Source organism: Panthera onca, chromosome D4 (genome assembly GCF_046562875.1).
Source record: "Panthera onca isolate mPanOnc1 chromosome D4, mPanOnc1 haplotype 2, whole genome shotgun sequence".
NCBI lineage: Eukaryota > Metazoa > Chordata > Mammalia > Carnivora > Felidae > Panthera > Panthera onca.
The window spans coordinates 68738094-68752549 of record NC_138351.1 but is presented as its reverse complement, the minus strand read 5'-3'; the positions used below and the strand labels follow the sequence as shown (position 1 = coordinate 68752549).

The window sequence follows — 14456 nt, the reverse complement described above, 5'->3', positions numbered from 1 at the left end:
ACAATTAAGTAAACACCAACACAGCTTCTTGATGAATGATCATTCATTAAAATAAATTCTTGAAGAATTTATAAATATTTTAAAGGGTGGAATATATAAGAATCTATAATATAAAAAGCAGCAAAAAAAATAAAATAAAATAAAATCCTGACACTCAGAAAAACAAATAAAAAGGCACAATATATTGTAGATTAAGTTATAATCACAACTGTTAAAAAATCATTATAGAGGTTGAAAGGAAATGTTATCAAGTGTTAACAACAGTGGTCTTCAGATAATAAGATTATGGGTGACTGGCTATTTCTTTCATTTCCAAAATTTCTCTAATGAGCATGAGTTTTTCCACATTCATTTTTAAGGTGAAGTTTTAAAACCGGAGGAGAGGAAAGAGAAGGAAGAGGAGGGAAAAAAAGGAGCAGAAAAGACCTCTAGCAATGAAAGTCTTGCAGGCCAGTGGAAACGACCTGTGAGATGAGAAGGGAAACCCCTGCCCCTGCTTGTACTGAGCTCAGGCGGTTGCTTCCCGGCCACCTTGAAAATCACTAAGTGGTTTCCCACGTGAAGTGAGCACAGCATCTCCAATTCTGCCTTAAGCCTCTGCTTTACCGCTGATGACTCCCAGAGCATGTACGGCCAAGAAAGCCTTGAAGAGAACTACGGAGAACCTTGAGTGACGCAACGAGCTATAGCCCAAGGCAGAGGAGAAGTTCACATTCAGATGACCCAAACAAGAACATCAGTCACTTGTCGCCCCAGCTGTTATCCAGGAGTCAGGATAATGGCGGCTTGTGAACAATGGTGTTTATTACTATGATAAATATGAATATATATAATATCAATTACAAAATAATATACACATGTAGATGTTCATATATATTAATGACTGTATTATAACACTATTGCCTGCCTTAGTCCATTTAAAAAATTTTTAATGCAAGCCTGCCACATGAACCTGGTTGGGTAGTTGCAAGTAGGACATCATAAAAAGAGAATTCAAACCCAGATTATCCGATCAGACTATAGGATTTCCACCCTTTAAAATAAAACAATCCATCCAGAATAGACAAGAGGAGTCAAGAGTTCTGGAAAATGTGTTTGGCTTTCTCTAAGTCAAGCCACTCTCAGTGGCTAAAAGCCATGCCATGGACACCAAGGTTCCAAGGTGTGCAGAGAAACAAATTACACTGCGTCCCCACCCCACTTCCCGCTTTCTGAAGGCTTCCTTCTCGCCAACCAGTGAGTACAGAAGGCCAGTCTGCTTGGTCAGCTCAGTGCCCTGGAGTCAGCAGGCAGCCTCTGGCACTCTTTTCAAGTCCTTCCCACAGGCCAAATCATTTACCCAACTCCTACTGCTTAAAGTGCTTTTGACAAGGAGACCTATGAGAAAAACTCCCCAGGATGGTGTCCCAACTGAATAATTTACAATATACACACATTAGGAAGTAGTGGTTTGAACCCTGAAGCTTCTTACTCCATAGCCTTTAGGAGAATTTTCCTGAAAATATAAAAATACTAACAGACGAACCGAAGTCCATATAGCCAGTCTCCCCATCCCATCCGCAGCCCAGTGGGGCACAGGGCAGCTGGATGGCCTCAGTGGCTTTACTCCATTAAGCCAGACCAACAGGACCCAACACCAGGAAAGGTGGTCCAAACCTGAGAGGGCCACGGGGTGCTGTGGAGCTGGGCTTCTGCGAGTGACTGACGACACCACAGAGAGGCCCCCAGACCCCACTCCACTGCCTTTCCTGCAGGACACCTCTTTCCTCTCTTGGCTGAGCTCTGATTTGCTACCTGTGGGCATCCTCCATCACATGCAAAAAAGAGAGAACAGCAGCATCTTGTCAGTGATAAGGATGTAGGTTTTTGTTCTGGAGTCAAATTATTAGTGAATGATCTATATGGCCTTGAATAGGTCACTTAATTTTGAGTCTCTGTATCCTCATATGACATGAAGGGTGACAACACCACCCACCCTTTAGGACTGTCATGAGGATTAAATAGTATGATGAATATAGCATGCTTAGTGCAGAGCCTGACAGGTGAGGGATGCCCGTGAGGCAAGCGCAATGAGATGGAACAACAGAGTTACAGAGACCAACAAAGTTCCTGGACACTCATGACCCACAGTCATTTCTTATCTGATGTACAGCAACATATCAATGGGCATCTCGTGAGAAATCTCACATGTCTTGAGTACTTTGTCCCTCTGAACTTCCTCAAGATTATACTTTTATTTTAGTTGGGAATTATCTTTAGTGGATGTAACAATTCATGCATTTCCATTAGAAGGGCTGGGTGATTTAGAAATTCCTCTAAAAACCAAAACCTGTTAGTAGCATTAATCAACTATGACATGGGTGACGTGGGCTTGGTAGCATTTTGGTTTTGGGTGATTCTATAAGTTTTCTTTGTGTTTCTTCATTAGATTAAAATAGAAATGAGCACGCAACCACGTCAAGAAAACCTTCTCATGTGTGGGACAGGAGACTGAATTTCACTCAGGGAAGACCACTGGATTTCCAATTCAGAGAACCTGTGCATCAGGGAGCCTAACTCACCAGCATGAGCTTTGAGTATATGTGTTTTCAGCCGGCTGTTATAGGAGGACTTGAAGGAGCAGAGTTTGCATCGGAATGGTTTATGGTGTCCGTGGTGGGTTTGCATGTGGCGATCCAAACTTGATGTGGCAGAGAAACAGAAGAGAAAGAAAAATGACAGGATTATCAATTACATGTATTTTCTCACTGCCCTTTTCTAGCAATCCCATTTCTAAGGTGTTCAAAGTCATTTTGTTACTTTCCAAGGGCAATGCTTACCCAAAACAACAACAAAAATGGCAAGAGTGGCCGCACCTGTTCCAAAGGGAGGGGAGGCTAAGGGAAGGAAGAGATCAAGAGCCTTTTTGGATTGAGAGACCTGGCAGTGCAAACAGGCCACAGCAAACCCTCATTTTCCCTTCTCTAGAAGCATGTAGAATTGGAAGAGGGCATCCGAAGACAAAAGGTAAAATATGGAGAATTCAAGTTTTCTGCCAAGTCAGTGAGGAGTACCTATCAAATAGTCCTTTAACTTATTTCCAAAAAAAAAAAGGAGTTAGAGAAAGTTTGCATTTAAAAAGGACTTTCTTTTTAAACCTCAGTCCTACATCCGTGGGGAACACTCAAGAGGGGAAGGGAAGTGTCAAAGTACTTGAGCTACTTGCAACGGACTGTCATGTTTCCAACGCCTTTGTAAATATGGAGGCAAAGTGCAGGTGTGTTTGAAGAAAGTCATGTGATCCAAAGGCCCAGTCATCCCTTCTGATAAACAAAACCATGTTCACTGTACCTCAGTCTTCCAGAGCAACTTATAAAGAAGTTATTTAATTATAGTGAACTCCCAGTATTTCATAATGATTGCTAAAAAAATAATAAATCTACCAAATGAGGTGTGGGAAGAAGTTCTAATTTGTACCAGTGCCCCAGAGAACTAGGTTCCCTTCTAAATGACTCACATGGGATCGGTGCTGCTTACCATTTAAACATATAATGTTCTCCTGAGCTCCAGAGCAGCACTTTCAATTGCCTCCGGACCTCTCCCTCTGGGTGTCCTTCAGCTTCCTTAAACTCAACTAGCCCTAAACAAAGCCATCGGTTTTTCTCCTCCAAAACTAACGCTCTTCCTCATTTCCTTGCTTCTATAGAGGACACGACCGTTCTCAGTCAACCAGACTGAACCCCTAGGTGCCCTCTGTACTTTATTTTGTCTCTCATCCCTCACTCCCTGCATGAAGGCAATTTGTCCAAGTCATGAAGATCTGACTTCCTTTAACCATTCCCAAAGTCCCATCCGAACTTCTTGGATCAGCTACTATGACTGCCTTCTAATTGCTCTCTCCCGTCTTTTTTTCAACTCAAGAGCATGAGCTATGGAGTCAGGCCGGTTGGGATCAAACCCCAGCTAAGGCTTATAAACCGTGTGGCCTTGGCAAGTTACATAAACCTCCTCACTTTTCTTACCCACAAAATGGAGACAGACGGTCATGGGACGACACCTCGCTAGGCTGATTTAAGAATAAAGTGAGATAATACCTGAAGGCACTTAGCGTGCTGCCTGACACACAGGAAGGCTCAGTAAATGTTAGCAATTATGACTTACTCCTTTCGGAGACTTCCTTTTGCCAGTACCATAAATGACAAAGTATTATTTCCACATTCGAAGACTCCAAATATGGTCTCTACTCAAGTATTCAAACTTTATCTTCCATTACTCTTTTACCTAGAACTTACACATTAGTGACATTGGACCGCCAGCTGGGCCCCCACGAGCCTCACACTCTGCTCCACAGCCTTATGCTCTCATCCCTTCCTCCAGGTTGCACATCCCTTCCGAACTCTTCAAGTCCTGTCTTCCTACTTTAAGACTCGACTCAAATGCTCCCTACTCCGTAAAACCTTCCCGATTCTTCCACAGTGGGTGGATCACTTCCCTTCTTTGAAGCTTCATAGCGTTTTATTGCTGTATTTTTGAAAGATATGTGCCTTATTTTGCTGAGTCATTTGTGAGCTCGCTGGCTTGATTTATAACGCAACTAGACCCTAAATTCCCTTAGTGCACTGACCATGGTCTCTTCATCTTTTGTATTCCCCTTTATATCCACCCTCCCAACGCCCCCAGCACATTGCTTAGCACAGGGCGTATCCGTGTATGCGCTACGATTTGTTGAGATTCTACGGGGTGTCAGAAAGCAGGCTAGATGCTGCTGAATAAATACTTCTTGAACTCATGAGAGGTACACAGTGGCTCTGATGACACAGATGAACCATGAGGCTTCGTAGAATAAAGAGCCTGTAACCCCTCCTCCCTCTGTAAAAGCATCGCCTCCTCCTCCCTTTCAACAACTAACTGCACTTTATCTTTTTGAGAAGCAAACAGCCCAACATTTATTTTAATTATCGTAAAAATAAACAGCAGGTCAGTCTCGCAATCGGTCACCGCCATCCAAGACGGTGGGACACATTGTTGCACGTGTACCTCTCTTACACAGTTCAAAGACAAAGGCAACAAACGGTGGCTGCTTCTCAGAACCATCGCTTTTCCCATCACCCCCGAAAGCCTTACACAACACCCCAAATCTACAATTCCAAAGCTGTGATGGGCCTCAGGCAGCTCCTTCTCCTCCTCACTGGCCCTGTCCTTCAAGCATCCCTTTGGCATCAGTAACTTCTTTACTTTTCAAGATCTTTTTCAAGATCAAGCAATGATCCTTTGGTCACATGGGTCGACAGTCCTAATTTTACCTCCTTAGGCCACTCAGTTTCCCAAATGGAACTTTATTTCCTCAACTGATGATTAGTTTCTGGGTGAATGTCTGACAGATACACCAGGACATTTGTCTACTTTCTGGTCTTCCCTCTTGTAAATCATAGCAGTGCCTCCAAAATACTCATTTAAAAAACGCCTGTATTTGCCAGGCGTAGTTAATGTTAGGTAACCTCCTATTCTCAGTCCCATTTGACAGACGAGGTGACTGAGGCTCAAGGGAACGTAACCAACGACACAGCAGGCACAAACCTTGAGCGGGGCTTTCTGACTCCTCCAAGCCTCTCCTGCTCTAGCTTAGCCGAGCACTAGCTGACCGCTATGGCATCTCCTCCCCATCACCCGCTTGCGACCACTCGATAGCACTTACTTGTGCCTGAAAGCGGAAACAAAGGAGCAATACTGGCAGCTGTACTTGTCCTCGCGGGTAAACATGGCCAGGGCCAGATGGCTCCTCTCATGAGAACGCAGCCCCTGCATGGACATCAGGACTCTGTCACATTGACTACAATGGTATCCCCCCGGCCGGGTTTCATCCTCCAACATTCCATCAAGCAAGCAGTGTTCACCATCCACCCGGTCCACCAGGGCGCCAGTGGCATCTTTGGCTGCTTCCAATCCATCCAGGAACAAGTGGGAGGGGTCTTCGGCCTCCTGCTAAGAGAACCACACACACACACATGCCCCACCAACAAAATAAATATCCAGCATCATCGTCTCCAGCTCTCCTCCTCTCCCTTCATTCTCCCAAACTCCTCAGGACTTCCTGGTAAAGCTTCCTCCCCTGCCTCTCCAGCTCCCCCTAGAGGGAGGGCAAACCCGACTGCCACTCTTCATGCAGTGCTGGTGATCTGAGGACACGGCTGCTACTGCCTGGGAAGCATGAGAGAGGGGCTCTCCCAACTGTGGAGACAGTTCACTCACTTATCTCCCATCTTAAAAAGAACACACTGAAATCCCACTCGAACCGACAGAAGGCAGGGTTAGGGTGATGGCTCAGAGAAAAGAAAGGAAGGAAGAAAGGAGGGGGAAAAAAGCAGAGCAGTCTGGGCATCTAGGAGCCGTGGGCCCCCCCTTAGAAGTGAAGGAAAGGGCAGGATCCTGCCCCTCGCCATCCGTGCTCACCCCCACCCTGCGGAGGGTGACTTCAGCCACTGACTGAAGGCTGCTGTCTGATCCACCGAAAAAATTAAGGAGCAGCCTGGTTCGAAGTCACTCATGTTTGGAGGTGACTCCGTGGGTTACTGATTACACATGAAGAGCTGCTCTGTCTCCCTCGAGTGAGTCCAGGAAACAAGCCTGGAACACACCGAGGTGGCGTGGAAGAAGCGGACCGCCGTCGCCCCTGGGCGCCACCGTTCTGCGGACAGCCAGCAGGCTTCAGTCTTCAGTGAAGAAAAGCAGAGACTTTATACGTCCATGCTACGTGGGCAAAATAGGACACAAGATCAAGAAGGGCAGATTTCACGTATCTAGAGAGAAAGAGCAGAGTCCTGAACTCATTAACTTCTCTGCTCAAAAATACGCGCTTCGCCACGTCCCGGAAGGCAGGGGTGGCGGCATGGCTCCCGAAACGGGGGCTGCTATTTAGGATTACGACGTTCAAAACGGGCGGCCTAGTGAAGGTCAGGGGGAGCAGGGGAGGCACTGGTCAGCGACAAACCGGGAAAGGGAACGAAGGAGACAAATCGGGTCAAGGGGTTCTCGGGGCCTGCTGTGACTGGGGGGGCTTTTGGTTTTAGACTTCACGTTTCTTACACTCCTCAGAGGACCCAGGATAAGAAGTAAAGGATTCTCCTGGGCTCTCTGCACCGTCAGCCAGATGAGAACAGTTAAGAAGTCACGCAGTGGGAGGAGCAGAAGATGATGGGAACAGGACCCACTTGATTCCTTTCAAGAGCTCGGGCAACTCGGAAGAGCAAACACCTAATGGCACTAAATGCAGAACAGAAGGGCGACCCAAAGCCTCCTGTACCGAGAGGCCCGGATCTTCCGTTTCCACCAAACTATCCGCGTGGAAGGGAACCAGATCGAAACGCGACCAGGTCGAGACACGTAAGATGAAGAAGGTCCAACCTGCAAAAGAATCAAAACAAGCCAGACCGATCCAAGCACAGCTCAGGAATGCCCACATTCTGGGCCGCCCTTTCCTGAGCTGCTTTGAGCAACGGGGTTAATAAGTAACTCGAATGGCTCACACACAAGAGCGCTCATCCAGACCCCCCCGCCCCAGTTCTCACCTTCACGGCGGCGGACACGGCCGGGACACTGCCGTACTGGACGTGTTTCCGGAGATGATTGCAGATGGCTCGGAGCGTCGGGTGCACTTCCACACAGAATTTACACTTGTAGCCCACCACCTTCCTCTCCTTGATCTTTGGCACCTCTTCTAAGTGACCAAAAGGCTGGTAAAATACAGTGGTAGCCATCAGTACTCCGAGCCCTCCCTCAAATGCCGGCATTTATTCTCGTAGCGTACTAGCAGATTTTATTTCAAAGCGGATTAGCAGGTTAAAAACCAAGGGAGAAATATGTGAGTATTTTTACATAACGAATTCGTCAGAGTCGTGGCACACTGCCTACTATGCAAAGTCTCCGGAACCCAAATATGTTACAGCTTGTGAGTAGAGAAGATTTCTGTGGAGAAGCCTCATCGTCACTGCCACCAGGTTATCTGCTTTTGAGACCAATTTCAACTACGCAGGTGAGACGTTGCACAGCTGCGCCATTAGTGAACTTCTTGACCAAGACAAACAAACAAACAAAAATCTACTCCTGGAGATGTTAGGTTCATGTAGCCGACACTGCAGACCAAAACATGGCTGAGAGGTGCTAGTGACACCAAGAGACGGGCCCACAGCTGCCTTAGAGAGCGAGCGTTGTCGTGTAACTAGGCCTCAGATAAGGCTACTTGGCAGAAGGAAATACAGAGAAACCACCCCGACCCTCCCCTGGGGAGCCTCGGGAGGGGGGAGCAGGGAGGGGAACAGGCCGTGGGGAAGGGTGAGCACAGAATGGGGGATAATCAGGCTCGAAACGTTTAATTGACTTATTGAGCTCTCTGGCAAGCTAAGTCACTAGGAAGCCTGTAGCAGTCTGGCTGGCAACGAAGAAGTGCATGTGGGCACCAGTGATGAGAGGCCTCCTGGGGGAAGGGAAATCAAAACATATCCTTACCCTCTCTTGTTTGAAATCTGCAAAAGCACCATCTGCATATTTCTGCTTGCTCAAAAGCTGTTTCCTCCTCTCCTGACGTTTGGCACGCTTCTGGAATTCCTCATTGTGAATGTTCAAGTGTGAGGTCAGCTCCGCTGTGCTTTGCAGTTTGCTATCACAGTGCTTACACTGGTAGGCGGGGCTCTGCAAGCGGGGGCCGCTGCCCAGAATTACGAAGTCCCTCTTCAGGTCCCGACTGTGGTGGTCAGTGTAATGCATACACAGCAGCTCCGCCGTGCTGAAAGACAGCTTGAAGCACTTGACGCAGCGGAACGGGAGCCACTCGATCTCCTGGGCCTCGCCTCCCTCCACCTCGGCTTTCTCGAAGCTGCCTCTCTCCTCCTCTTCCATCAGCAGCGGCTTCTCGTGCTCGTCGGCGTAGACGGCGGTGAAGTAGCCGCCCAGCTTGCTGGCGTGCTGCTTCTTGGGGAACACCCCCGGGTGGCGCTTCATGTAATGGGACACGATGCCCTTCTTGCTGAAGGACTGGAAGGAGCACAGGGAGCACTTCTTCTTCTCCACGGCCCGCCGGAGCTCCTCGCTGAGCTGCGGAGAGTCGTCCTTGGGCGGGGACGGGATGATCACCTTGTTGGGCTTGTCGCTGATGGTCCTGGAGGCCGCCAGGCAGTGCGTGTAATAGGCGTCGATGTCGTGGCGCTTCTGGTAGTGGGCCGCCAGCCCTTTGCGGATGGGGTTGGTGTAGGCGCACAGGGCGCACTTGAAGAGGTTGTTCTTGCCCTCGGGCTGGGCTCGCACGTTGTTGTGCTTGATGCGGTAGTGCCTGGCGATGCCCTTCCTCGTGGAGCAGAAGTACTTGCACAGCTGGCAGCGGAACACCGTGTGGGAGACCAGGTGCGAGGTAGAGAAGTGAGACGTGGACACGGGCTCCTCTCCCACCTCCTCCTCGGTGACGGACACCTGGGAGGGGCTCACCTCAGTGGTCATCTCGGGCTCGAGGGAGACTGGCAGCTTCGGGGGCGACTGGGAAAACACATCAAATTCAGGCTGGTTGTGATACTTCTCGTAGTGGATTTTGAGCTTCTCCAAGGTGCCGTGCGTGTATGGACACAGTTTGCAGCGGTAGGCGCCGTAGCCTTGCTTGAAGATCCTGCTCGTCTCCTCCACGTCGTTCTGGGCGATGTCGGCGGACTGCTCCACGTCGTGCACGAAGTCCTCGGCGGTCACCTTGATGGCCGGGTGTCGCTTCTGGTAATGGGTCAGGACGCCGTGGATGCGGGTGTTGATGTACGGGCAATGCCTGCATTTGTAGACGGCGCCCGGGTTGATGTCGATGTCCTGGGCGAAGTCGGCAGCCTTCACCTTCATGCCAGGGTGCTTCTTCCCATAGTGGGTGAGGAGGCCGTGCAGGTTGTTATACTCGGACTGGCACACGGTGCACTGGTATGGGGTGGACGATATGGCGGGGTTGGCGGAGGCCAGCTGGATGCTTTTCTCGGGGGAAAGCCGGGCGTCCTCCGGGCATTCGGCGTCCTGCTCGGGGAGCGGAGCGGGCATACTGTTGTCACAATTCAAGGGGCCCACCAGCTCTTCGGACGGAGGGATGACATTCTCGACGGCGTCTTTCTCCTTGATGATATCCAGCAGCACCGACTCGTCACCGTTCATGGCCCAGGGATGGAATGCTTGGTAGTGATTGGTGATGTCCCAGATGGACATGGCCTCGAAAACACAGTCCCGGCATCTGTACGTTTTGGCTTCGGCGGGCATGGTGAGAGAGGGAGGGGATGGGTCGGGCCCAGCCCAGAGTTTGGTAGCCATGTAAGTATAGTCAACATAGTGCTCCGGATGCCTCCTCTGGTAATGTAGGAGCAAACCGCTGGGCTCTGTGTGGGAGTAGATGCACCACTCGCAGTGGTAGCCAGCTTCTATTGAGCCGTCTAGAAATGCCCACCGCATGATGGACGTGACTGTGGCCTTCAGGGCAGGGTGGTCTTTCTTGATATGCTTCCTCAGTGCATAGAAGTAGGGGGAGGTATACGAGCACTGCCTACACTTGAGCGCTCGCAGTTTGGTTTTGTCCCGCTCCACGGCAGAGGGGGCGACAAGCACACAGCTGGCAGGCTTCTTCTGGTTGCGGTCACAGAGGCTTCGGATGGTGGCCGTGTGTTGCCGGATCACGTCCGCGTTGGCCTTGAAGTCTCGGTGCTTCTTCTGATAGTGAATGAGTACACCTTTGACCGTCCGGTTCCCGTAATCACAGTGCTGGCAAAAGAACATCTCATTCTCCACAGGAGGGCCGTCTCTCTCAGAGCTGCTTCGGTTCAGCTGTTGCATGGGGGCGGGTGGCCGGGGGGAGCCTTGGGGCCCCTCGGACCCTCTCATCATTGCAGCTGTGGGAGGAGCCTGTCTGATATATTTGGCAGTAACCTTTATTTCTGGGTGTCTTTTCTGGTAGTGGACAAGCACTCCCACAACTGACCGATTGCTGTAGGAACAGTGTTTGCAGTAGTAAAGCTCAGTACTGAGGTCTGGTGGCGGGGGTTGTGGGGGGGGTGGGGAACCCATGTTGGACATTTTGGGAGACATTGGAGCACCCACCTCAAATGATAATTGAGAAAGGGCAGAGCCCCTGTCCACAGACACCATTCGCATGGTTTTCTGGATCCTAAAGTAGGAAGCCTTTTCTTCAGGGTGTTTCTTCTGATAATGAACCAAGACAGAATGCATGTTGGGGCTTGCGAACGAGCAAACGTCACAATCGTAAACGACAACAGTGTTAACTGAGGGGTCCTTCTGATTTTCACATTCTGGAGTAAAGGTCTTTGAAGGAGTGCTTTTATTAAATGTAGCTGGCAGACCGCCACCGCGAGCCACGGGAGTGGAAGTCGCCATGCTCTTGGGGGCCGAATTCAGAATCTCCCTCAGCGTCTGGGATTCCGTACTCAGCCCTTCCTGCTGCTCCACGACGTAGCTGGAAAATATCATCGCGTTGTTAATCTTCACCGTGGGATGCATTCTTTGGTAATGTGGCATCAGGCTTCGGACATTCGGGCTCGTGTAGGAACAAAACCGACACCGGTAGATCAGGTCCGAATGGTCGAAGTTGAGTACATTCATGGCTTCTGGGTGGTGTTCGCCGTAGTGCTGCTGCAGGTCTTCAAAGTTGGTGTAATCGATGTAGCATTCCAGGCACCTGTACACTGCACTGTGATCGTTGGGGTCCAAGATGTACCTAAAGCTGAATTTAATGTACGGGTGCATTCGTTGGTAGTGGGTGCTGACGCTCCGGGCAGATTTGTTGTTAAAGTCACAGTGTTTGCAATAGTAAAGCCTTCCGGAGTCACCAAAGTCTGTGTTCTCGCTATTGTGCTCGGTTCCGTAGATAGGAGTCTGGGTGTTCAGCAGAGCGGTGTTGGCAACCTGGTGATCTTTCATGTTTGCTGAGGAGCCGTAATAATCCTCTTCGTCTTCAGACAGGGTGAGCTCAATCTCCGCGCCGTTGGTGGCGTTGTAATCGTGGGTGACGCTTCTGAAGTTGGGCTCCTTCTGGGGCTCCCCGGCATCTCTCGCCCAGATCTGCTGGGCCGAAAAGGAAGTGGCCACCTCCAGGACTGGCTCCGTCGGCTCTTCCTCCCTGTCCAACTCCACCTCTATCTCCACTTCGTTGTCGTCCTCTTCCTCCTCGTCGTCCTCCACGTTGATCACCGCGTCCTCCTGCTGCTTCGTTTGGTTAATTTTGCTCTGCAGGTTGCTGGCTATCTCGTCAATCCTAGTTCTCTTCTTCACGGGCGATAAGTCGAGGGGAAAGTCATTGGCGAGCTTCCGGGAGGCCTTAGCTACAAAATTGTTCTTGGAGGACAACCCAAGAATTGAGGTCTGGCTTTTCTTCACAGTGTTGCTGGAAGAGGGGTGGCTGTCTGTCTCGCTTTCCAGTGGCAGGCTTGAGGGCTGCCCCTCGAATTTTGGCAAGTTGTCGCAGAACGAGTGTTTGTGCTGCTGATGGACTCGCAGCCCTTTCAGAGTCGTGGTGGAGTAACTACACATGGTGCACTTGTAAGGGTGCAGGGGCGGGGCTGGCACGGGAGGCTGCGGCTGCTGCGTCGGTGCGGGCTGGGGCTGCGGCTGCGCCGGTACCTGGTGCGGCGGCTGTAGCTGCGGTGGCTGCGGCTGGGACGGAGGCGGCGGTGGCGGCGGCGGCGGCGGCGGTGGCTGTTGCTGCTGCAAGGGATCCAGCAGGACTCCCGACTTCCTCCCGTTGATGCTCGAGCCCTCGTAAGACACCACACCTTCATTCAGTGAAGAAGAAATGCTCTCACTCTGGGAATTCACGGCATCCCAATCTGACGCTGTACCCGTGTGACACTGTTTGTGAGCGCCGAGTTTTAATGAGCTCTTGCAAGTAAACGGACACTCGTCACATTTATAGACGGCAGTCTTTCCGGACAAGTGGATGTTTTCTATGTGACGGGAGATGCTGCGTCGATGCATAGTGAGGAAAGGACAAAAGGGGCACTGGAACCTATTCATGAACCTTCGGAACGGAATCCCCTTGGTCTCCAACAATTTGTTGCCATCTGAGCCCATCAGCTGCTCCGCAGACATGCCGGAAGTCTGGTGATCCATGGCATTTAAGCCATTCTCGCTGTCTATTTCGTTCAACTCCTCATCAGAACTGGAGTCATTCAGCATGCTGTTAGTTTCCAGGTCGGCAGAGGAGTTGGTCATGTCAGCCATCCCGTAACGCGATCTCTCCGCCAAGTTAACCAGGCCAGAGTTGTGAGGGGACTTCGGCTTCATCTGCGGGTAAGACACGGGTGAAAACTTGGAAGCGGACGAGGAATTGGGTCTCATGATGGAGTTACTGATGGAGCCGCGGAAGTTGGAGACGTTAGCGCTGGGCATCTCCCGGCTGGCAGCATTCATGGACAGATAGGTGGAATTGGAAGTGGGGCTGGGGGCGCTTTTGTTCTGCGCTTCGGGGAGGTTCGTCCCTTCTTGCTGCTGTCTGAGGCTGGAGAGGATCTTGACCATACTGCGATGCTTCTTCATCATGTGGTCGCACCAGCGTTCCCGGCGGGGGGTCTGGTAGCTGCACCACTCACAGCAAAAGTTGCCTCGAGACTTGGTCAAAGGCTTGACCATAGACTCCAAGATGCTGCGCTCCACGACCTCTGCCGGCAGTTCTTTGCAGGGGTCCTGCAGAGACACGGGTGGGACCACGGGGTCTGGCATTGGAGCAGGGGCAGGGAGGGGAGCCGTGGTCTCCTTCAAGTTGTTTTTGTGATACATTTTCTGATGCTTAATGATTCTTGCCCTCCTCGGTGACTTGTATGTGCAAAACTGGCAAGAGAAGACCTTTCCAAATCCCTCGTGCATCATGATATTATAATTTAAGGATCCGGGAACAGGGGGTCCCGCCGAACTCCCTTCAGCTTGAGCTCCGTGGACCTTCCTTGTGTGTTCGATGAGGAGGTTTTTTGACCTGAAGTAGCGGACGCAGAACTTGCATTGAAAAAACTTGTTTGTTGGTTTGGGATTAGGGGCAATATGCTGACCGTAATATCCTGGACTGTGGCCATAGTAGCTTCCGGTCCCCAGTGCGGTTGCATTTTGACCTAGAGAGAAAGCAGAAGGTAAATGAGAACAGAAAAGCAAACGAAAGAGAATTAAGAAATTCCATCATGCAAATCAATTTTTCTTTTCAGTTATTCTTCATCAATAAACATCACATTCAAAAGGCCTAACGTCTCGAGATGAGGCCCTGAAGAGTATTAACGAAGCACTGATGAACTAGACATATTGCTTCTCGCAGGTGAAGATACAGCGTTTGGCTTTAGGAACAATACTCACCTCATGGCCATTAATGTTCCCTATAGCTATAAAAACACAAGTTCCACACGCTGCGATATTCATTCTAGAATTTTACCAGACACTCTCTTGTCCTCCAAATCGAAAGGGAACTGAGAAACATAAAG

The 14456-nt window shown here is 50.1% G+C and overlaps 1 protein-coding gene across 10 annotated transcripts in view; it reads right to left on the bottom strand.

The window, feature by feature from the left end:
• ZNF462 (zinc finger protein 462) overlaps nucleotides 1-14456 on the bottom strand; it is a 140446-nt gene that overhangs the window by 66651 nt on the left and 59339 nt on the right. For 6 of the 10 annotated variants that reach the window (XR_013551707.2, XR_013551706.2, XM_078436609.2 and 3 more), the window contains exons 3-6: nucleotides 8482-14096; nucleotides 7545-7709; nucleotides 5675-5961; nucleotides 2562-2680 (exon numbers count right to left, since the gene is read on the bottom strand). Coding sequence is in view for 8 of the 10 variants with exons in the window: in XM_078436609.2 (XP_078292735.2) it covers nucleotides 2562-2680; nucleotides 5675-5961; nucleotides 7545-7709; nucleotides 8482-14096 (6186 nt within the window). In the remaining 2 variants the exon portion in view is untranslated. The other 4 variants (XM_078436610.2, XM_078436612.2, XM_078436615.2 and 1 more) reach the window with 4 other exon arrangements.